The following is a 23,950-nucleotide window of genomic DNA, read 5'->3' as shown; positions in this document are numbered from 1 at the left end:
CTCTGTGAGCCAGAATTGACTCGACGGTAACGAATTTTTTTTTTTTTTGATACCTATTCAAATTTCTATCATAGTACCAATATATGTTTATTGCCCCTTATTTTTGTGTCTGTCTCCGCCTCCCAGACCAGAAACACCTTAGAATCCAGGCTATGCCATTTATTTCTGTCCATTTATTTCTGTAGCATGAACTTTCAAGCCCTGGTGGCAAGTGGTTAAGCATTTGGCTGCTAACCAAAAAGCCAGCAGTTCGAATCCACCAGTTGCTCCTTGGAAACCCTATGAGGGCAGTTCTACTCTGTCCTGTAGGGTCACTATGAGTCGGCATTGACTTGATGGCAACAGGTTTGTTTTGTTACAGCATGGGCTTTGGTAGGTGCTCAGGAAAAGCCTGGTGGTATAGTGGTTAAGTGCTACGGCTGCTAACCAAAAGGTCGGCAGTTCAAATCCACCAGGCGCTCCTTGGAAACTCTACAGGGCAGTTCTACTCTGTCCTATAGGGTCGCTATGAGTCAGAATCACTCGACTGGCAATGGGTTTGGTTTTTGGTTTCAGGAAAATTCCGTTAAATGAATGCCTCTCCATTATTTCCAATAACTGCTCAACAGCTCCCTCTAGCCCTCCAGTCTCAGTATGTTCAAAGCCAAACCCATTGTCTTCCCCAGACATGATTCGCCTTCCTATTTGCCTACCTCTGGGACCATTAAATTCATTTTCCCAATCACTAAGGCTCTAGTTCAGTCAACTTTCATTTCTCCCTGTTGTTCTCTCTTTATTATCTCTTTCTTGGATTATTAAACTGTTGTCTGACTTTCCGGCCTCTAATACTTCTCTCTTATTAAAACATAATTCCAATCATGCCAGGCACTCCTCAGAAAAAAAAAAATCCGGTGGTTCCCATTATTGAAGGAATTAAATTCAATTCCTTTGTCTGATAGTCACTGATCATACTTCACTGTCCTGTCTCCTCCCCTCTGCTTCAGCGACACAAATCATTCACCTTGCCTACTTTCTCACTTTCAGGATTTTGATCAGTGCAAGTTATTGAAGCTCAATAAATATTTATTGAATATCTACTACCTCTTGATAAACAAATGTATGTAAAACAAAATACTTGACTTCGAAGAGTTTATGATCTGCCAGGGGAGATAGATTGACACTGTGCTAAACGCTCTGACAGAGGTTAGCATGGAATCTAAGGGATCAGAAACCAGTGGCATAGATCCCAGCTGAGGACAATCAGTGAAGTCTGACTGAAAGCAATGACTCCTGAGTTGCCTTGAGGAATGAGAGTTGGACAGATAAGATAGAGCAGGGAGCACGAGGCTGAGCTGGGCATTCCAGGCAGAGGGAACAGCAGGAGCAAGTAGTTGTGAAGCAGGATATTGCAAACAGCTCAGCCCTGTGAGCTGGAACAGATCTGAATGTTCTTGTATAGCATACCAAGGATTCTGGATCTTATTGTGTAGAAACCATTAGGGACCGCTCTGTGATCCTAGCAAGGTCTCTTGGTGGCACAAATGTTTTGTGCTCAACTATTAACCTAAAGGTTGGCAGTTCAAATCCACCTAGCGGTGCCACAGAAGAAAGCCCTGGCAATCTGCTTCTGTAAAGACTACAGCCAAGAAAACCCTATGGAGCAGTTCTATTCTCTAACACATGGGGTTGTCATGAGTCTTGATGGCAACTGGTTTGGTTTTGTGATCCTAGCAGTAGGGCAGATGGATTGGAGGGGCTGTAATGGAGATAGAGAGGAGTTAGGAGGCTGCTGCAAAAGTCGAGGAGAGCCAGTTAAAAAAAAAAAAGTCAAGGAGGGCAATATGAACCTGAAAATGAGGACTGTGACAGAAAACAGTCCAAACAGTTCCCTCCACCTGAAATCCTTTTTTTCTGTCAGAATTCTGCCTGTCCTGGGAGATTCAACTCAAATGCCACCCCTCTGTTTGAAGCTTTTTACTGCTTATCTCAATCAAACATGAGCTCTCCTGCCTCTGAGCCTCTGTGGCACTTTGTACCTCTTCTATGACATTCCATTCAACGTTACACGTAGTCACGAGTGTATCACAACATCTACATTCTAAATTCCTTGAGAGCAGACCCCATATCCTATCTCTGTATCTCCCACAGTGACTATCACAGGATTTGACACATAATGTTTAGCTGCCGTCATCGAGTCAGCTTGGACTCATGGCAACCGTATGTACAACAGAACAAAACGTTCCTGGTCTTGCGCCATCCTCATAACTGCCATCATTTTTTAGTCCATTACTGCGGTGAGAAACAGGTGGCAGTGACACATAATAGGTATCCAAAAAGTAATGCTGAATATGTCAATGAAAAAACAAGCAACTTAATGGATGGTGTAAAGGCCAAATGGCATAAGTGGGCAAAGCAAGGATTAAGACATTTCTCTTCTGAATCTAGAAGTGGCTATCTTGTAGGTTGCCCAGATCGTATATGCTGAAATTATGTCCCCTTTGGATGCAGCTGAGTCTGAGAAGAAAGAACACCCACATTCACACCCCACATCTTTCTAGTCCTGGAGAAATTGCTATAGAAAATAATCTTTGGGAAGGAATGAAAATTTCTTGTATCAGCAGATATTTCTTGAGCACCTCCAGTGTTCTCAGTATCGCTGTAGAGACTTTAGGTAAGTACACACTACAGAAATAGAACCTAATGTTTAAGGTAGATTTTTCAGGCCAAAACCAAAAGACCTATGTGGGCTACCAAAGACAAGGAAGTCTTTGTGGCGGGGATGAGACTTCCTAGAGGGGCCCTGAAGGATGGGTTGGACTTGGGTAAGGAAAGACAGGCAATAGGGAATTCCAAGGAAGCAACACGCGTAAGACCTGAAGTGGAAGCCAACTGAAGATTGTATTTATATAGTATTCACTCCTGGAGTACTTCCTGTGTGCTTAGGAATGACACTACCTGGTGGAAAACAGTTGTCCTGCCCTCAAGGAGCTCCAGTTTGGGAGGTGGGGAGTCAGGGGGACAGATACTAAAACAAATACAGGTGATATATATCATTCCACAAGAATGTAACCCCATGAAAGCAGGAACCTTATCTGTTTTGTTCATCACTATATCCCCGATACTTATAACAGTGCCAGGAACAAAGTAGGTGCTCAATAAATGTACACTGAATGAAGGAATGCTACAATGCAGAAAGAGAACAGTCATAGTAATATTGATAGTTACCATTTATTAAGCACATATATGTGCCAGGCATCGTCGTAAGACTTTTACATACATTATCTTATTCGATCCTCCAACAACCTTTTGAGGGTACTATAATTATCCCGGAGCCCTGGTGACCAGTGGTTAAGTGTTCGGCTACTAAAAAAAAGGTTGGCAGTTCGAATTCACCAGGCTCCTTGGAAATCCTACGGGGCAGTTCTCCTCTGTCCTATAGGATTGGGGAGTCAGAAGCCACTTGATGGCAACAGGTTTTTGTAATTATCTTGCTTTGCAGATTTGGAAACCAAGGCTTTTTAAGTATACACTGGTCTCAAAGTTACCTAACCAGTGACAGAACTGGGACTTGAACTCATGACTGCCTAACTTTACAGTCCATTCTCTGTACCTAGGGTCTACTGTTCATAATTCTGTTTGGGGAACTTCGTCTGGTAGCTGATTGAAAAGTGCAGGGAAAGATCTAAGATAGGTAGGCTACTACAGTAAAACCAGCCTACAACAACGAGCATGAACTTAAGTGAAGATAGCGGAATAACGGAGGAAGGTCTACCTTTTTGGTATGTCAAAACCAAAAACCTGCTGCTGTCGAGTCGATTCCGACTCATAGCGACCCTATAGAAAGAGCAGAACTGCCCCATAGAGTTTCCAAGGAGCGCCTCGTAGATTCAAGCTGCTGACCTCCTGGTTAGCAGCCGTGCAACTTAACCACTACGCCACCAGGGTTTTCTGGTCACATATAGTAATGGCAAATCAGCTTGAAAATGCACTCAAGAGAGCAGAATAATAAAGGAGCGGAAGTGGCATAAACGGACTGGCTGGCCTTCGGCGACATTCCCATTCTCCAGGCAAGCCTGCACTACAAAGGGAGAAGTGGGGCTTGCCCAAGAACTACAATTCCCACAAGGCATCGGGCGGACTCAGGAGGTTTCCGGCTAGAGCTTATTTCCGGTCTCTCGGGTGCTGACGCTCTCTTCCGGTCTAGGTGGCTCCCGAAAGGTTTTTGGGATGCGCGCGGTAAGCCCCCAGGCCCCGGTGGCGTGGGCGGGAGGGGGTAGAATCTCGTGTTCGCAAGTCACCTAGAGGCTGGGTGTTAGCTTGAGGAGGGCGAGCAGGGGAGGGGGCGCGCCGACCGTTGACGCGTAACCTTGACAAGAGGGGGAAGGGTTCAGAGCCGACTGAGACCCCGAGGGACCCAGAAAGAGATGTGGGAGACGAGGATGAATGGGATCCCAGGGGAAAAGGGGGTGGGTGAGATGCGGGAGCGGGGAGCAGTACCCCGCGAGCGCGCGGAAGGATCCAGTGGAGCTAGGTCGAGGGGGGTGAGGTGCAGCCGGAACACAGCAGCCCTGGGCGATTTTTCTGCGTAAAGGAAAGCTTAGAGGCTGCTGCAGGTCCGAGAAGCGCTGAAACTAGGCACCCCCAAGGAAGAACCTATTCTGGCCACATAGTGTCCTTTCAAAGGACCTCATCAGCTGGGGAACATCTCTGGATCCGGGCAGTAGATATATTCTGGTACTTAGACCGGTTTTCCAGGAGCTGCAGGGCGGTGATGATAGGAGAGTCCTGCAAACGGTTCAGCTCTGGTGGCTTACAGACTGCTCTGTGAATCAAAACTGCTTTGATAGGATCAAAAGAGCTCTAGGGCTTGGTAAAGGAGAGCAGGAAGATTTGGATGATTTTTATATATTTGGATTAACTGCTCACTTTTTTTTTTTTTTCCTTCAAAGATGAGGTTGCCGGCATTTGTGGTGTTGGCTCTATTTGCTGTCACTCAAGCAGAGGAGGGGGCCAGGCTTTTAGCCTCCAAATCACTGCTGAACAGATATGCTGTGGAGGGGCGAGACCTGACTTTACAGTACAACATCTATAATGTTGGCTCAAGGTAAGGACCTGAGGCCGTGGAGCTACAGGTTGGGCGTCTGTTCTGGAGTCTTAGATTTCCTAACTGGGAACAGGGAACATTCTGGTGGGTAGTGATTTCTCTTTGAGCGATCTCCAGCTCCAGCATTAGATATCATGAGTGAATACAGCATACTGGTTTTGAGAGAGGAGGACATTCTTCCACTTTTTGAGTTGGAAGAGTTTCAAAGTGGGGGAGAAGTACGAATTGTGGTATAACAGGGAAAAGAAGATGAGACAGAAGAATATATCTAATCTCTTTGTTACCTCAGGGGTTTAAAGATTCAACCTCCTTTCTTTCATTAGTCTGTGAGCATTTTTGTTGCCATTCTTTAATTTGTCTTCCATGTACGTCTTGGTTCTCTTCCTCCTGTCTCTACACACAAACGTGAAGAGAAATTGAGGTGAGAATGGGTTTGGGCCCATTCCTTCCTAGATACTTGAGTACTTTGGTGCTTCTGAGCCATACAATCTAGTCCTTGACCTGGATTCTTCAATGCAACAAACCTAAGTTACAGTGTGTCTGGAATCTGTGTTCTGATGTTTAGGACAAGGGATAGATTTGATTGTCAGTTGTTTTAATTTTACATCCATTACTTACTAACCCTTACTGTTTCCTCTTTTTTTCAGTGCTGCATTAGATGTGGAATTATCTGATGACTCCTTTCCCCCAGAAGACTTCGGTATTGTCTCTGGAATGCTCAATGTCAAATGGGACCGGATTGCCCCGTATCCTCTTGGCACTGGGTGATGAAGGCTGGTGGCAGGGAGGGAAGGTTGCCAGCAAAGCAGTGGGTTCACTTCAAGCAGTCCAGTGTACGAAGCCAGTCTCCTGCCATCTGTCTGAATAGCATGGGGCAAGAGAGACTGGCAGCAATCATGCCTGCATGATTTAGGGTATACTTGAGGAAAGAGCTTCCTGAAGTTCAGGCTAGGAGGCCGTGAAGCATACAGGGAGGAAGTAGACTCTTCTAAAAATGTGTGTGGCCAGACAGGGATGATGACGGTGCTTTCAAAAGAAGAAATTCATTTGGATGATAGCATGGAGCTGATGATCTTTTAAAGTCTCTTTTTAGTGAGTCTCTTATTCTGATCTACTAGTTATTTTCTGTGTATTTTGAATTAAATGGCATTTTTTCCTTTGTGAATTAAATAGATTTTCTGGTATGGGTAAATGTTTTGTCTTTTTGTATTTCTAAAAACTCTTCAGTTATAGCCAATGAAAGATTTAGGTTTAAGTGACTGTAATTTTTCCTCTATAACATATATTGCTTTGAAAGTTTAATTCTAAAATCTCCATACCAAGTACATCATGGACCCATTAAAATGTAACTAGAAAGACATTACACCCCACACTTTCAACTTCTAAAAAGAAGTCTGTATTTTTTATTCTTGCAGAGTATTGAGTGTATAAAATCACCGCATGTGTTGGCAGCTTTTTTGTGAATGGTGCATTTAGTCCACAAATTGAAGGCTGTTCTGGAGGGTTGTTATAATCTTGGCTTCATCTTTTTCCCTTCCTTAACTCTTGGGCCAGTGCTAGCAATGTCTCCCACACCGTGGTCTTGCGCCCCCTCAAGGCTGGCTACTTCAACTTCACCTCAGCAACCATTACATACCTGGCCCAGGAGGATGGGCCTGTTGTGGTGAGTGGCCCCAACCCTTAGCTGGATGGAACTTGGATTTCCAGAAATTTCCCTGATCCAGGCCAATTTCAATATGTCTTCCCTTGAAAACTTGAAGAAAAATTGCAAAGCAGTCAGTAAATTTATAGGGAGATAAGATTGAACTGAAACGAGGGGAAGGAATAAAGTATGTTTCAAATTGTGAAGTCCCAGAATAGAGCAGTTGTACTAGATGAGAGGGAGTACCATAGCGTTCCCTTCCTCTTCATCTGTTTTCCTGTTAGTCCGAAGTGTGTCATTTACTGTCTAGTTTATTGCATCCTTGTTTTTCCAATCCATCTTCTGTACCATTGCCAGATTATTCCCAGGCCCTGCAACATACCATGTCTTTCCCTTGCTTGAACATCTCTGTTTACCACATGGAGGCTGCGCTTTTCTGCCTGTCATTCCACACCCTCCAATACTCCAGCTGCTCTCTGCCTCTCCAGCTTTCTCTCCCACTCTGTCTACACAGACCCTCCATCTAAATAGGCCAAGCTCCTTGCTACACCCCGCCCCCTCTCTCCATGCTAATTCTTTCTTCTTTGTCATTGTTCTCTGTTTGAAGCACTCTTCTCCACTTCATTATCCAAAGCCTTCTCAAGCTCCAGCTTTGAGCTGCATCTGCTTGGTTCTAGCTTCGGCTTCTGCGATTCATATTGCTCTTTTCTAGTCATTCTTTGAATAAACATTCATTGACTGTATCTAAGCTTCTACGGCACTTACGGTCTATGGCACTTGAACATTTAATTACTGCCTTCGGTAGTTCTCTTTCTTATATGTAAATCTTCACTCCCCAGTTTAATTATAAACTCCTTGAGGCCAAGGACTTCGTCTTACATTTCTTTTGTTTCCCAAACTTCTGCATATATAACAGAAACTGAGTAGTAAACAGTCTTTTGGTTGATCAGTGTAAAGGTCTGCCGACAATTATGGAGCCCATGCCCATGCGGCGTGCTCAGCTGGGGAATACTGAAAAGATTGAGACACTCTCAGCCTCAAAAAGCTTAGGCCTTGAATGTACGAAGGCCCCTGACAGGACCATACAAAAGAGCATCAGGCTCCTTAGTGCGTGCACAGGCGGGAAGGAGCTTAACAGTTAACCATAGAACTAAAAGAAATCTAAGATTCACTGACACTCAGTGCAGTTTCTAAATTTTCTTACGTGAATTATATCCATTTTCTTTCAGAAATCATATAGAACCATAATCTTATCTCCCAGTTACGTTTTTGCCGTTTTGTGTCATTCTTACTGTCAGAATGATCTCAGGATTCCTTAGTTCTAGCTGGTACTTGATGAGTTAATAGACACCAAATCAAAGGCTAAGTTACCGCCTTAGAAGAAAATTGTTTGCAGTGAGCTCCAAACTCTAGGCCTCCTCTCCAAGGCAAAGGAATGTGGGCCAGATTCTAGCTCTCCTCTAGTAATGTACATTTGGGTAGGGCTTCATACTTCTCAGAGTCCTTCTCATTATTTCAGCCGCGCTTCATATCAACCTTGTGAGGTGTAAGAGAAGAGTGTTTTTACCTAAAGAATGAAGAAATGGTTGCCAAGGGCAAGGCATTCCATTATACACCTGGCCTGCTGAGGGGCCAGTGGCATGAGCAACTTCAGTCTTTTCAGAGTGGCTACGATAGAAGGATTTGGCTTTTAATTCCAGGTCTGTACCTGACCTTCCCTCCTTAATAAATGCTCATCCTGTGGTGTTGCCAGAGAAGTAACTCAGGTCTCCTAGCTCCTAGTTTTCTCTTCTTTACGCCACAACTAAGAGAGAATCATCTAATGGTCCCTATTTCAAAATCTTTTGCTTCTCTCCTTGAAGCTGTCTGGGGCCTTTGGGAACTAAGGATCTAATGCTTAGAACTGGGTTGACAGAGACTGCCCTTTCTCGAATGAGATGAGCCTGTGACCTGCCTTAATGCCTTTTCTTCTTTTCTTTTCAGATTGGCTTTACCAGTGCACCTGGACAGGGAGGAATCCTGGCCCAGCGGGAGTTTGATAGGAGATTCTCACCCCATTTTGTAAGTTCTGCAATGTCTTCTTTAATCATTCCCCTGGTATGGGAACACCTTTTTGGTCCTGGGACCTCTTGACCTCCTGAGAAGATTGTTTCATGGGCTGGTTCTTGCTATGGCTTTGTTCCTTGGTGTCTGATATAAACAGCCATCAAATATCTTGATTTAACCATGCTCAGAGATTCTTGGCAGTGAGATAACAATTGCCAGAACCAAAATACTGACCTTTCTTTTTCTTCAGCCTTGAGTAGAACCCCATTTTAGAGTCTTGGGTCTATCTTGGTTAGAGTCAAAGGGCAATAGAGCATTGGGAAGGTTAAGTGGGAACTTGGTTGTGACCTAGTCTAGGAGAGAATTGTGTAGAGATTTGCCTAAACGACTGAATGAGAGAATTCACTTATTCCTTCAGTGGATAATGGTGAAGTCCTTGCCATTAAAGATCTTAACGGCCCGTCGAGGACTCAGAACACGTAAATGGTCAAATAAGGCTGTGCTAGGGGTTTTACACGAGGTGGTGGAGGAGACAGAGTAGGGACATACCTGGTCTTTGAGAGTCAGGGAGGGTTTCTGGAGGAGGTGAGGGTTAACCAGTCGAAGAGGGGGTGTGGGAGGGCAGGCATTCTGGGAAGAGGAAGAAGCTCAGAGATGAGAAAAAGCTTGGTGCAGTCCAGGAGTGGAAAGTCATTTAGCAAGGCTCGAGGGTAAAAGGTAAGGCAGAGGAATAGAACACGGAAGAGAAGGGCCAGAGGTGTAAACAGGGGTTAGAGCTCAGGGGGCCTGACTGTCAGTGGCAGGGTAGCTGGTGTGTCTCCTCTCAAAGATTGTTTGGAAGAGAGAAGCTTCTCTTCCAGCCTGAGTTAGGTCAGGTGAGGCCTTTGGCTTCACAGTTTGAAAGATAGATTGGTCTTTAGAGAGCCATTCTATATCAGGAGTGGTCAGAGAGGAGCCTTCCTGCCAAAGTTTTCCTTAAAGCTTGGACCAGACTGTTCCCTTTCTCATTGGACCCATTTCTTCCCAGTTCTCTTCCATGCCCTAATCCAGGCATGTAAGCAAGGCCTTCATTTTTCTCCACAGCTAGACTGGGCAGCCTTCGGGGTCATGACCCTTCCCTCCATCGGCATCCCCCTGCTGCTGTGGTACTCCAGCAAGAGGAAATACGACACTCCCAAAACCAAGAAGAACTGAGTGGGGCTTCTACAACTCTCCCCTCCCGAGAAATCCAGGTGCTTTCCAGACTTCAAAGGGTACATCAGATGCAATCTCTTCTCCCTTAGCCACCTTCTCATGGATCCTGCTCTGCCCTCAACCCGAGTGAAGGAACAGGCCTAGAGGCCTAGGAGTCTGAGAGCCTCCTTGGTTCCATCCTGAAGCCATACAAAGGGGAATGCCTGTGGCAACAGCCTTGAGCCCAGAGGGCCCTCTGGTGCTCTGCTGAGGGGCTGGTGGGGATATTTCTGGCAATGTGAACTCTCAGGGGTCCAGGAGGGGGCACATGGAGACTGCCTGACACCACCCCCACCCCTCACCCTACCTTCTCAGAAGAGGGTGGAAGGTGACATGAAAGCTGTGGGACTCTTGGAGGCTACCCAGTCTCTGTTCTGGGTTAGGGAAGCAGTTACCAAATGGGGTTTTCTAATAAAAATAGAAAGAAATACCACACTGACTTGTCTTTTTTTCCCATCACTTGAGTGAGTGCAAGTTACTGTTGGTAGGCGTCTGGTCAGGGAGGCTGAGCTCCTGCCTCTTTGCTGTAGGGGTTGTGGGTCCAATTCCCAGGGAGATAGCCACGCCCCTTTGAACACCTTTGCCTCTAACCCTTGCTTCCCTGTCTTTTGTTCTCACCTATCACCACATTCCCTAGACCTTCCTTGCCTGTTAGCGTCCCTCCACTGCTAGAGAAGAGAGGGTGGGGAAGGATGGTCTGCAGATCAGCCCATGTTCTCATGCCCGGGTAGTTATTCTGCTCTATTTACTGACTATTCTAGAAAAGCTACTTCATGCCTAATTCTAGCCCTCCCCTGTTTAAGAACTAGCTCTTTTTGAATTTGATCTTAGTTTTATTGCCTCTGTGTTGAGCACAGGGCCTGGACCCTCTTGAATCGGGCCCTAAGCATGGCCTGTATGGAAAGGAGTGCCTGAGTGCTTGGCTTTTGCTGCTGCAGCAGTGAGGACAACCACGCTGAGCTGACTCTGTCCAACCCAGGAATGGCATGGTCCGGGAGCAGCCTCCCAGGCAGGAGGAAAGCCCAACAAACACCCGCTTTGTTCCGGCCACCAAGTTTCCCAGTGTAGATTCTGCTCCCCCATCTCCCCTGCCCAACCAACCAGTTTAACCTTTCCCTCACCCAGGGAGCCTCTGGGCCCCAGGAAAGATGAAAAGGACATGGAGACAACGGGAGGCTCCAAATGGAGTAGCCCTCTGCCAGCTCACCTCCCTCTTCCAGGGCCTGGAGCTCGGACACCCCAGGACTGGCCAGGTCAGAGGGCAAGGAGGATATATTCGCTTTTGCTTATTGTGTATGGGTGGAGCCCTGGGACTTGCTCAGGAGGATGGCTTGAAAAGGGCAATGGGTCAGAAGCTTGGGGCTGAGAACAAATGTAGGGGAGGAAAAAGGAGCTAGCTTGATGGGGTGTGGATTAGGCAAAAGGTAGTGATATCTTGATCTCTAACCCAAACCAAACCCATTGCCACTGAGTTGATTCCAACTCATAGCAACCCTATAGGACAGAACTGCCCCAATGGGTTTCCAAGGCTGTAACCTACACCTGTAGAGCGGTTAGTGGGTTTGAATTGCTGACCTTCCAGTTAACAGCTGAGCATTTAACCATGGTGCCACCGGGGCTCCTTGCTTGATCTCTAGGACTTTGAAATGTTAGTCATTAGAAGAAAGGATGCAGTATTTTCCATCTCTGTAGTCTTCATTGAAAAGTTAATAAGTTAACCTATAGGAGGAGGGGTTTTGATTTAGAGGATAGGATAAACTTCCTAACTCTAGAAGGTAACATAAGATTTATTTCTCAGTCCAAACCCTGGCAGATAATCCTTTCCCAAAAGCTGGGGGAGAGTCTTCATGGTACCTTTCCTCACCAGAGGTTAGCGCTCTGTGACCTAACTTTCATTACGGAGGAGACTGTAGGAGGGGAACGCTGACCTGACACAGACAACGAGAGAAGCATCATGAAGGCACCTTGAAAAAAGGCCAAAACCAGGTGTTTCATCTCTCTAGAGGTCAACTTCCTTGGAGTCAGGATGGGATTTGAACCTCCTTTACATAGTGGTGTTAGAGAATATAAGAGCCTCTAAAATCTGTAGACAGACTTAGTTGGAATAGTTGGCTTTAGGATTGAGCTCTCAACTTTTTAAGGTTGCTTGATGGAGCAGCAGGACAGCACTTCTTCAGTCTAGCTGGGAACCATTCTAGAAAGGAGTGAACCTGAACTCAGGATTGTGTGCAGGTCTGCGAGAGGAAAGAGAAAGCAAGCACTAGTCCCACATCCTTCCTGGAGATTGGGCACCAAAGCTGGGGGCTCTTCCCTAAAAGGCAACACAGACAGAACCCAGCCACCAACATGCTCCAGATCCCTCCACCCCCAGCAACCAGCCCTCTGCCCTCCCACGTCCAAACTTCCAGCTGGCATCTCCTCACCCACACATGCAGCCCTGGTACCAAGAGGAGCCAGGTGCCTGGACATCCACCCCTTCACGTACAAGGCTTTGGGACTCTACCTGAAGAGAGTAAGCGGGAAGTGGGTGTAAGAATTTCCAAGAAGCTGGGAGTAATGAAGGGATTTGGTGAAATGATGGGGACTTTTTTATAAAGGCTTAATCCCTTGAGGAGCCCTGGTGGCACAGTGGTTAAGAGCCTTTTGGTCAGCAGTTCGAATCCACCAGCCATTCCTTGGAAGCCCTATGGGGCAGTTCTACTCTGTCCTATAGGGTCGCTGTGAGTTGAAATACACTTGATGGCAATGGGTTTGGTTAGGTTTAATCTCTTGAAAGGGCAGCTCAGGGTCGTGGAAGCAGCACTGACTACAGAGGTAGGAGAGGACCTCAGGTGAATCACCACCCTACTCTGAACCTCTTTCCTCATTTGGACAATGATGAGATTCAATTAGAGATCTTCCTGTCAGTAAGATGAGGCAGGCATTTTCCCTGTGTTCTTAGGAGGTGAGAAACAACCACTGTCACCTACTCTTCACGTGGTTTTGGGCCCAGCCAGGTAGGAAAGGGTGCACAGTTTCACATCTGGAAACAGCTGCCCTCTTCCTCTCACCCAGAATAAGACTTTTAGAGCAAGGATAGACCATTGTTGTTATTAGCTGCTAAAAAGTCAGCCCCTGACTCATGGCAACCCCCACATGAAAGGTGAGAATTCTACCACGGAACCACCACTGCCCTCTGGATAGAGCATAGATCACCTAATTTTATCCTCTCATTTAATAGATCAGGAAAGACTCAGAAAGGGAAGTGGCTTTTCCAAGGTCACACAGCAAGTGGCAGCCAGCATATTTATTGAGTAACTACTTAGGGCCCAGCATTTATGCCCCACCATTTACACATAACTCAGCATCAATCACTCGAGGGTCATTTTCAACATCCCCATTTTACAGATGGGGAAACTTGAAGCTAATAGGTAACTTCTCCTATTGCCTAGTGAGAGGCAGAGCCAGCCAAGCCCTTCCAGCATGTCCTTTCCATGAAACCACAGGGCTCCCTGGGACCACAGGGCCTGTCAGGAAGGAGGGCTCCCTGACACCCATTACCTTAGGAAGTCCAGTGTCTGCCCCTGGAAAGTCAGTGAGGGTGAGTCAGCTCCCTCCCCCGCCCCAGAAGTTGTTATCAGGGGAGAGGGTGGGAGAGCTGACCAAATATCCTGCAACCTGGTATCCACAACAAGCCATGAGTTTGCTGTGTGTATGTTGAGTTGCCTGGTCACCCCTGTTCCTGTTGACTGAAGCCAGGCCCTCCTCAGATATAGCTGCCCTTATAATGGCTCCTCCCTGCAGTGTAACCTGCCTCTTAAAGGGACCAAGGAGCAGTTTAGAAGCCGAATTTGGGAGAGAACAAAGGACCTCCCTGACCCTGATGAGGACCTTGCTGTTAAGGAGTTTTCCAGCTGCGGCCCATTCCCAAAGACCTCCTTTATCTCCCCTCCCCAGCTCTACCCTGCCTCCACGGAAAGGAGGGGAGGTTTCCCTGAGATGTCAGGTTCCCACATAGTCTCCACTCAGGGTGGCCCCAGCTTGGCTCCCTGTGCCTGCTTCCACACCAGCCTGGATCCTGTGGCTACCCTTTATTTTTTATTTTTTAGGACAGGGAAACCCAGGCATGTCCCCCCATTCCCCACCCCATCAGTGATGGCACTGAAAGGGTTAAAGGCCTGGGCCCAGCACTGTTTGGTGTGTTTGAAGTAGGGCGGTGAAGGGAAGGGCTGGAGTAGTTGAAGAGGCAGCTGGTTTGGACTGGAGTGAGTCCCCAGGTCTCCTATGCAAACTTCTGGACCATGAGCTGTTCCCTTAAGGGCCAAGGGAGAGACACCCCCATAGAGGTGCTGGACTGAATCCTTAAAGGGGCCACCGGAAGCAGGACTTTTTTCCAGTATTGAAATCACCAGCTGAGGGCAGGAACAGGTCCCCCATCTTTAGGATATCTCCCAGGTCTGGTGAGTTTCCCTCTTCCCCTTCCCTGGGTTGAAATCCTTACCCCAAGAATGGGCATTCCTAGGGAAGCAGAGATTTTCAGGAACCTCCCAGCACTCCAGGAAGTGGCAGAACCCTTCATAGCTTCTCAACAGCCTCCAGCCTTCAGCTCCCATTTTTAATTAGGGGATTGCCTGTGTGTGCACACGTGTACAAGTATGCAAATAGGGAATCACAATAATGGCCAACCATTACTGAACACTTACTCGTAAGGTAAGTGATGGTAAACCTTTTATGTGCATTCTTGCTTAATCCTTACAATCTTATGGGGTTGACATACTATAATCCCTATATTAAAGATGAGGTTTAGAAAAGTAACTTAATTGAAGTAACCCATGTAAATTAAGAGGCAAATAGTAGGACTGGAATTCAGACTCAAGTTCATCTAATGCCAAAGCCCATTATATTGTCTTTTGGTCTCTTTTTTCTTACTCGGGAGGTACAGACGAGAAGGATGGCCCTGGGACTTTGAAAACTTGGGATCCTAATTCACCTAGAGTCCCCTTCCTCTCGTGCCTAACATTGTTCCCTTTATCCCTGAGGGTTAATTGTGAGATCTAAAGGGCCGCCAACTCATACTTGAGAACCAGTGACTTCCAGATGCCAGATAAGCCCATGCATCATTGAGGGGCTCCCTGCTCCACCCACTATTTTTAGCTGTTCCCCCCGGAATCTGATGGGTTAATTCCCTGTACTGCAGTGGCCAAAGTCTTTGAGGTGTGTCCCTCTGAACCTCAGACCCTCTCTTGCTCCACCCTTCTGGCACAAGACCCAGAATGCATGCCAAGAAACCTGCAGAAGGTAGGAGAAGACTAGGTGCTCTCACGCCTTCTCTTCTTTGACCCCCACAAGTCACGGGCTAGTTTGGATCCCAGGCCCCTGGTACCTATGGGGCCCGGCAGAAAGGAAGAGGGCAGGGTTCCCAGGTTCAGTTTCCAAAGAAATTATAAAAAAAAAAAAAAAAAAATTGGTCACACTTCGAAGCCCAAAGCCAGCAAAATTTCTGACTGACTAGTGAGCCTCTTATATCAGGGAGTGATTTAGGGACGGTGTTTGAGATGCCTGCCTGCTGACTTAGTCGAGAGGGTATGATTAGATCGGGGTCTGGGCAGGAATGGGTTAACCAGTAAGCAAGGTACCAGTGGGCTGTAATCCATAGTGCACAATTTCACACATATCAAAGATATGGTGAAAAACAGGTGAAACTGTACACTAGAGATTAGTGAGCAAGCACAAGTAAGCCCATGCGTACCTTGCTTATTGGATAATCCATCTCTGAGTCTGGGGATCCCTGACTCTCTTTCCAGCACTGAACTTCAGAATTAAATACTAACGATAAAATCAGTAACTTTGCCCCGTGGGTCCTGGAGGCAATGGGTGCCTCTCAGGAGTGAACCCAGAATCTGATCTGGGCAGTGACTTTTGCCCATACTAGTGCCTGCCCCGGTATCGGTGAGAGATGGTGCCACATCCCACCATTGCATCTGTGCATAGACCCCTCTGGGTTCTCTTCTCTGTGCCTGGCATTTGGTAGGTGCTCAAGTAACGCTTGTTGAATGAAGGTGTCCTCTGCGCCCTTTGCCTTTCCTTTGTTTTTTGGAACCGTGGTCCTCTCCGGGGCAGTTAACAGGAAAGTCAGAGCGAGTTCTGGGGCGCCAGTGTTCAGCATCTAGCAAAAACTCGAGTCTCACACTGAGAAATGGAGCTATGATGTAGCCAGGTCAGGCTGATGAGTAAAGCAGGAGGTATTAGAGACTGGGGTGCTATGATCTGCCATAGAGTGGGATGCACTGGGAGCAGGGGTGGGAAAGAACTGTGGCTACTGGGGCCTTCTTTATCTGAGCACAGGAGAAGCCCTGCTTTAGCCCTCTTTGCCGGGCACGGGTGGATTAATGGTTTACTCTACATGAGAAGAAGCAGTAGGTTAAATTTTGAACCATCAAAGGGTTTTCTATGACCCTGTTCCCCCCACAGGGCCAGAAGAATGGAGGAGAAGCCAGCAGACCATGTCATCTGGCCTCTCTCTTCCTCCCCAGCCTTTATTATCTGGTTCCTTTGGGTCTTCCCCATTATTACCCCTCTTGGGGAGATTTAGGACCCCACAGCCAGACCCAGGGAACCTCCTAGGCTGTGAAAGGGCCAGCCAACCAGCGTTGCCCCCTAGTCTGCTGTGCCTGGCTGTTTGGGTGATACAACAGCAGTTCCTACCCCCAGTGTTTGCTGGCAGCAAACATACCAGAGCCCTGCCTGCCCCCATCACCTCGTTCAGGTTCCTAAGATAACAGAAGGAGCCGTTGTTGTGTGCCCTCGAGTAGATTCCGACTTGTTGAGACCCTGTAGGACAAAGCAGAACTGTTCCACAGTGTTTCCTAGGCTGAAAATCTTTATGGGAGCAGATCGCCAAGTCTTTTCTCCTGCTGAGCTGCTTGCTGGTGAGTTCAAACCGCTGACTTTTCGGTTAGCAGCCGAGTGTTTACCATTGTGCTGCCAGGACTCCTTACAGAGAATGTAGAAGGCACAAATTCAATTTCTTTGGAAAACCAGTTGTCATCGAGTCAATTATGACTCACGGAGACCCCATGTGTGTCAGAGTACAACTGTGCTCCATAGGGTTTTCAATAGCTGATTTTTTGGGGAAGTAGATTGCCAGGCCTTTCTTCTGAGGCACCTCTGGGTAGACTCGGAGCTCCAATCTTTTGGTTAGCAGCCGAGTATGTTAACCATTTGCACCACTCCAATTTCTTTGGAACCCATCTCTAACTCCTTTTGGAAGCTGCTTCCTTTCTTTGAATGGGTGGTGGCAAGGGGGTGGGAGTAAAAAAAAAAAAAAATAGTGTTGCCAGGTTTTGTTCAAAGTTAGCCACTAGCTTTCTTGGTGCTTGTCTTCTGGTTTTAGAAAAGCACTCAGGCTCCATAGTGTGATGGATCTGCTTTTTAAACTCAGCTCCACTGCCTGTCAGCTGTGCAATGTTGGGCCAGTTACTTAACCTCTCTGTGCTGCTTGTTTCTTCATATGTAAAATGGGGATAATAATGTCAATTTCAAGAAATGGCTGTTAGGGTTGCACATGAGAATGTAGGCGCTCACTATGAGTTAGCTCACTTTCCCAATATGCGGGCATCTTCAGCACCCCCCCACACCTCTAAGCTCCTTGCAGAATGCCTGCTTGGTGTGCGCTGAGGTCCAGTGTCTCTCTTTGAGCTCTTTTTACTTCCTTCCTGAGATTTTGAGACCCAGTCGCTCTAAATCAGGAGTTTGCAAATTTTTCTGTAAAGAGCCAGAGAGCAAATATTTTAGGCTTTGCAGGCCATCCGGTCTCTGCGGCAACTAGTCAACTTTGCAGTTCTCATGCAAAAACAACCATAAACAATATGTAAATAAGCGACTGTGGCAATGTTCCAGAACAACTTATGGACACTGAAATTTCAATTTCATATAATTTTTATGTTTCACAAAATGTTCTTTTTTTTTCTTCCCCAACCGTTTAAAAAAAGGTAGCAGGATGAGTTTGGCCCACGGTAGTTTGCCAACCCCTGCTCTACATTCCCAGAGGTCATTCTGTCCCGCCTTTCCCTTTGAAGAAGACAGCTTCCTTAGGGTCCCTCAGGGTCCCAGAGGACAGAAAAGCTATTTCGTGTTGCTCCTTTTTGTCCTGGTTGCATGCAGTCTTTTAGTCTTTTCCACCAGAAAGTTGTTTATGATAATTAGTCCTCACGGCAGTGGTGTCAGAGCCCTGATGCTGCAGTGGTTAGAGCGCTCAGCTGCTAAACAAGAGGTCCGCAGTTCAAACCCACCAGCTGCTCCACAGGAGAAAGATGTGATAGTCGGCTTTTGTAAAGTCTTGGAAACCTTATGGGGCAGTTCTACTCTGTCTACACTGAGTCGGAATCTACTCGACGGCAATGGGTTTGGTTTTGGTTTTGGCGGTTGTGTTAATGTCTATCCACGGATTGATTATTTATTCTCTCTCTCTTTTAACATAAAGAACAGTGAGGTTACCATCATGCAATACCTATTTCTGCTGCTGCCTTGGGCTTTCCTCTCTCCATGTCCATTTCTCCATGCCCTGTCTTCTCTCTGCCTCTAAATAATAACAATAACAATAATAATAGCATTTACTGAGTACCTAATATGTGCCAAGCAGAATATTAGTTGCATTCTATACATTATCATCAAATTGTTCAACACTCTTATCAGGTAGGTATTATCATTCCTGTCTTATAGGTGATTCTGAGACTCAAAAAAGTTAAGCAAGTTCCCAAGGTCATGTGGCTTACAAAGGTGGCAGAGCTAGCAAATTTGTTGTTGATTTTGTTTTCGTTGCTGATTTGTGACTTACGAGGCTCTGTGTGTTTCATAGTAGAACAGTTTCATAGAATTTTCTTGGCTGTAATCTTTTTTCTTTTTTAATCTTTAGTGAAGCAGATCACCAGGCCTGTTTCTCCCGAGGTGCCTCTGTGTGGGTTCAAACTGACCACCCCTTGGTTACCAGCCAAGCGCAAAACGTTTATACCATCCAGGGACTTTCAGCACTAGCAAACCTGACAGACTTCAAAGCCAGTATAACACCATAAAGAAATTGTAGCCTCAGAGTTTGGAACAACAGATGTCTCTGTTAAATATTATATTCTCCCATCCCACAGCACCCAGTAGAATGTTTAATGGATTGATGACCAGTGCAATCAGTGGAGGTCACAGACTCAGAGGCTGCAAGAGACACTAATGGTGTGTGATGGGGGGGTGACTTCCTATCCATAAGCAGGAAATAAGTCAAATGACTCCCTAGAGACCCTTTTTGCTTTTTTTTCCCCTGCTCTTCCCCAAGCGTCTGATCCCAGACCTATTTCAGAATCTCCTATCTCTCTGCTCAGCGGAAGCAGTGATGTGACATGATGTGATCTCATTCAGGAGCTAAATAAAGCCACTCCCTTGCACCATTTCCTGAGCTCAGGAGGCTGGGGGAGATGCCAGGGGGCTGGGAGAGTGCCCAATGGAAGGAGAAGCAAGGGCGAGAACACATCGAGGAGGGCCCAGCTTAAATTTCAGAAAACAGAAGGGGGTATATCTCAGTGTCTTAGTTACCTAGTACTGCTCTAACAGAAATACCATGAGTGGGTGGCTTTAAAGGACAGAAGTTTATTTTCTCCCAGTCCTGGGGCTAAAAGTCCAAATCAGGGTCTTGGCTGTGTCAATTCCGTCCTCGTGGGTAGTTCTAGGTGTTCCTTGGTTCCTTGGCTTGTAGATGATCCTCACAAGGTGTCTATCTTCTACCCACATGTATGAATGTCTGTGTGTAATCTTCTCAGAGGTGATTACATTTAGAACCCACACTACTCAAGTGTGATCTAATTAACATAACAAAGAAAACCCCATTTCCGAACAGGATTATTATCCATAGGTATGTTTGTTGTTGTTTAAGGAGCCCTGGTCGCACAGTGGTTAAAGTAATTGATTGCTTAGTTGCCTTCAAATTGATTTGGACTCCTGGTGACCCCATGTGTGCAGAGTAGAACTGCTCCATAGGGTTTTCAAGACTGTGACCTTTTGGAAGCAGATCGCCTGCTCTTTCTTCCCAGGAGCCTCTGGGTGGATTCGAACCGCCAAATTTTTGGCTAGTAGTTGAGCACTTAACCATTTGCACTACCCAGGGTTCCCTCACCTTCCCTTGTGCCCCTGAATTTCTATCCTCCTGTTCCCAGTCCTAGTTCCTCCTTTCCTAATGAATACCTCCAGTTCCAACTCTCCCCTCCACCTTAGCTTCTTAAAATAATTTTTGTCAACTTGCCCCAACCCCAGTCCAAATCTCAGCTTTGGAGCCTCCTCAGGCTCTGCCCTGCTCTCTGCAGCTCTGCCCCTCCTGTTTACAGTGAGCACATCAAATGGCATGGGGCCCAAGTTTGTAGACAAGGAGGGAGAGGAGCTCTCCTGGTGGCTGGATAGGCTGGGGGCCTCTTGTACCTGGCTCCCAGATGAAGATGAACATGGATAGACATAGGGCCTAAGCCAGTTTCCCAGGCCTCACCTTTTCAATTCTTAGGCCAAGGATCAGAAGTCTCCCTTCCTTCCCCGAGGTAAATAGACACACAGTCAACACAGACACAACACCTTCTCAGCAGCTCCCAGGTGGAGTGGAGCCAGTGGACAAATTGCAGTGACAGAGGGTGTCATGGATTGAATTGTGTCCCCTAAAAATATGTGAATCAATTTGGCTAGGCCATGATTCCCAGTATTGTGTGATTGTCTACCATTTTGTCATCTGATGTGATTTTCCTATGTGCTGTAAATCCTGCCTCTATGATGTCAATGAGGTGGGATAAGCCACAGTTAGGTTAGTGAGGCAGGACTCAATCTACAAGGTTGGATTGTGTCTTTAGGCAATCCCTTGAGATATAAAAGAGAGAAGTAAGCAGAGACAAAGGGGGACCTCATACCACCAAGAAAGCAGTGCCAGGAGCAGAGTGAGTCCTTTGGACCTGAGGTCCCTGTGCAGAGAAGCTCTGAGACCAGGGGAAGATTGATGACAAGGACCTCCCCCAGAACTGACAGAGAGAGAAAGCCTTTACCTGGAGGTGACTCCCTGAATTCAGACTTCTAGTCTGTGAGAGAAAAAACTTCTGTTTGTTAAAGCTATCCACTTGTGGTATTTCTGTTATAGCAGCACTAGATGACTAAGACAGAGGGGAAGGGAGATTGAAGAAACACTTTCCAACAATCTAGCCTTTCCTGGGGCAATTAAGACAAGTTGGGGAAGAGTGGATACCCTCACAGAAAGCTTAGGAAGAGAGAAGATTCTGGCTAATGCTTCCTGGTTCTCCTCAGTCCTCCTAACATGTCAGTCACTGGAGGTGGTCCTGGGAGAAGGCAAGCCTGGGAGATTCAACCTAGAAGAAGATCTAGAGAGACACAGCCTAGGAGAGAGGTAGACAGAGGTATGCAGGAAATGTTAGTTCCCTTCCCTCCCCTCCACCATTTCGCTACTCTGGTGCTTGGTATTTCTTTCTGGAGTAGGGCTTTTCATTTCAACTTTAAGAACACCTGAATGGTCTTAACTCAGACATGCTGAGCCAAGGCCTGATGCCAGCCAGGGGTGTTGGGCAGTAAGAGCAATGTCCATTTGGGAGAAAGAGATGGAAGGGAGGTGTGATGTGGCTGATGCTTGGGGCCCTTCTGTCGGCTCTATGGGGCGAGGTTAGAAAGGCTTTCTTACTCCCCAGGCAACCAAAATGTTAGAAAGAAGAAATTATAACACTCTCACTCAGGAACCTTTTTTTTGGGCTGCCTAGGATGTTTTAGGATCCTCTGTGGATCCTCTGCCTTTGTATTAGCCTCCAACGGCTGCAGTAACAAATTACCACAACCTGAGTGGTTTATAAGAGTGGAAATTTATTATTTCACAGTTCTGAAGGCTCTGGAAACCCTGGTGACATAGTGGTTAAGCGCTATGGCTGCTAACCAAAAGGTTGGGGGTTCGAATCCACCAGGGACTCCTTGGAAACTCTATGGGGCAATTCTACTCTGTCCTATAGGGTTGCTATGGGTCGGAATTGCCCTGAGTGCAACGGGTTTGGTTTTTGGTTTTTTGGAGGCTTTTTTTTTTTAGCAGTCTGAAATCAGGGTGTTCTCTCAGAAGCCTCTAGGGGAAGATTCTTTCTCGTCTTCTCTGGTTAGCCCCAGGCAGTCCTAGGCTTGCAGCTGCAGCATAGCTCCATTATCACATGGCTGTTTTTCCTGTCTCTCCATGTCCCTTTTCTTTTATAGGACTTCACTCAGATTGGATTAGGACCCACCCTACTCCAGTATCACCTCATGTTAACAGATAACACCTTCAAAAACTCTATTTGGCTCTGAGTGGACTCATGGTGTGACCCCGAAGCAGCCATTCTTCGCCCGCTCTGTGCCTCAGTAAAATGAGCGGTGACTAGATGCTCCGAGCCCTGCTGACTGTGACCCGCTTCTAGTTACCGGGTTCCAGAGTTCCAGGACCTGCTCACCCTTCTCTGTTTTGATTCAGACTGGCCTGCGTGTGCCTCCCATGAACAGAGTCGACCCCGAGGTGTTCCTTGCAGATGGAGGCCTGGTACCCCAAGGCCACACTCGCCGCTGCCTGTCCATGGTTGAGTCCAGAGGGCAGCTAGAGGACGGGGAAGAAGAGGAAAGAAAAGAGGAGGGGAATGGCTTCCCGGGTGTGCCTCTCCGAAGGTCCAGTGCGTTTCGTGCCCATAGCTACAATTATGACCCCTTCAAAAGACATAGCTGGGGGCCTGACAGGGAGGTCCAAGACCCACAGAGCAGGTAAGTACCCAGGGGACCTCCTGTCCCTCTTTCCCTCAAGTCCTAGACATATTTGAACCACACTTGAAGAATGACAGGAGTTGAGGAGACCTATTTCATGGCTTTGGTGAGGGTAGACCCTGCTTTCAAAAATGTGGCTGTCACAGTGGTCCTAGGTCCTTCTATCTGGTCTCGGGGGCACGCTGGGGGTTAGGAGTGGAGAGGAGTTGTGGAGTTGGGATGAGTAGCAGGACACCTGGATCTTACCTCCACCACCCGCTTTAGATGTCATGGAACCATACAGCAGAGTCAGAGCAGGGAGGGACTCAGGGATCATATGGCCCACTCTCCTCTTTTTGCAGAGGAAGAAACTGGGAGGCTTCTTGAGAGAAGTGGTCCCAGGATCAGGGCATTAGGCTTGCCCCATTCTCAGATTCCTGCCAACCTGCTGGTTCCAGGCTAATTCACAGTACAGCCCTGCAATGGCGGAACAGCTACTGTTGCTCAGAGTTCTGCACAAGCTGGGGTAAAGGGACCCGGCTCTTCCCCCTCCCCTGGAAAATCCCCTACCACTTCCCCAAAGACAGAGGAAGTCAGAAAGAGAAGGCCCAGAGGTCATTGTGAAGAGTTCAGTGTGAGTGGTCACTGTAGGGGCCTGCAAGCCATTGAAGGACAGTGTCCCTCTGCTTTGGCCAAGGTCCTCTTGGATAAGTTTCTTTGGCTCTGGTGAGTGGATCAACTCTCTCTAGCTCCTGGGCAGGGCTGCTTGGGCTGGGTGAAGGGGAGGACCCTGGGCCTTGTCCCTGATCTGGCTTGGGTGGGAGCTCAGCTGAGAAACAATGCCCCCAAGATTGACGGCACCTGTCTAACAGCAGCTGGGTAAAAGCCGATGGCCTGGGCACCCCTTCTGTGGTGCCAACTGTACCTCAGGGTCTTCCAGGTGTCACCCTTCCCCATTGGGCATGGACTCTGCCTCTTGGGCAGAGGGGGCACGAAGCCTCGAGTGCACCATTTAGCTGGGTAGGAGCAAAGGTTGGTACCAGAAACCAGGCAAGGAGTAAGAATCCAGCTTGCCCTTCGCCTCCCCAAACATTGGCTTTCTTCTGGGGGCAGTGCTGTCCTCTGGCCAGCAGGGGCCGCCCTTGCCCATAGCCAGCTCTGCAGCTCTGCCAAAGCAGAGCCCCAAAGGGAAGCCAGTG

General features: G+C 47.2%; 2 protein-coding genes across 9 annotated transcripts in view; both read left to right on the top strand.

Moving 5' to 3' along the window:
- The first annotated feature begins 4,145 nt into the window (after positions 1-4,145).
- On the top strand, positions 4,146-10,437 carry SSR2 (signal sequence receptor subunit 2). Its single transcript, XM_049880755.1, has 6 exons — positions 4,146-4,215; positions 4,929-5,083; positions 5,731-5,829; positions 6,638-6,746; positions 8,709-8,786; positions 9,855-10,437. The coding sequence occupies exons 1-6, from the start codon at positions 4,207-4,209 to the stop codon at positions 9,963-9,965; spliced, it is 561 nt and encodes a 186-aa protein (XP_049736712.1). The 5' UTR covers positions 4,146-4,206; the 3' UTR covers positions 9,966-10,437.
- A 3,791-nt stretch (positions 10,438-14,228) lies between these two features.
- The window catches only part of ARHGEF2 (Rho/Rac guanine nucleotide exchange factor 2), a 49,680-nt gene continuing 39,958 nt past the window's right edge, over positions 14,229-23,950 (top strand). For 3 of the 8 annotated variants that reach the window (XR_007516840.1, XM_049880740.1, XM_049880749.1), the window contains exon 1: positions 22,496-22,772. Coding sequence is in view for 6 of the 8 variants with exons in the window: in XM_049880740.1 (XP_049736697.1) it covers positions 22,513-22,772 (260 nt within the window). In the remaining 2 variants the exon portion in view is untranslated. Of the gene's footprint in view, positions 14,694-16,326; positions 16,913-22,238; positions 22,773-22,801; positions 23,478-23,950 lie in introns of those variants that run through there. The other 5 variants (XM_049880745.1, XM_049880744.1, XM_049880742.1 and 2 more) reach the window with 5 other exon arrangements.

Source organism: Elephas maximus, chromosome 3 (assembly GCF_024166365.1).
Source record: "Elephas maximus indicus isolate mEleMax1 chromosome 3, mEleMax1 primary haplotype, whole genome shotgun sequence".
NCBI classification, from domain to species: Eukaryota; Metazoa; Chordata; class Mammalia; order Proboscidea; family Elephantidae; genus Elephas; species Elephas maximus.
The sequence above is the reverse complement of the archived record's forward strand: the minus strand, read 5'-3'. Positions and strand labels throughout refer to the sequence as shown.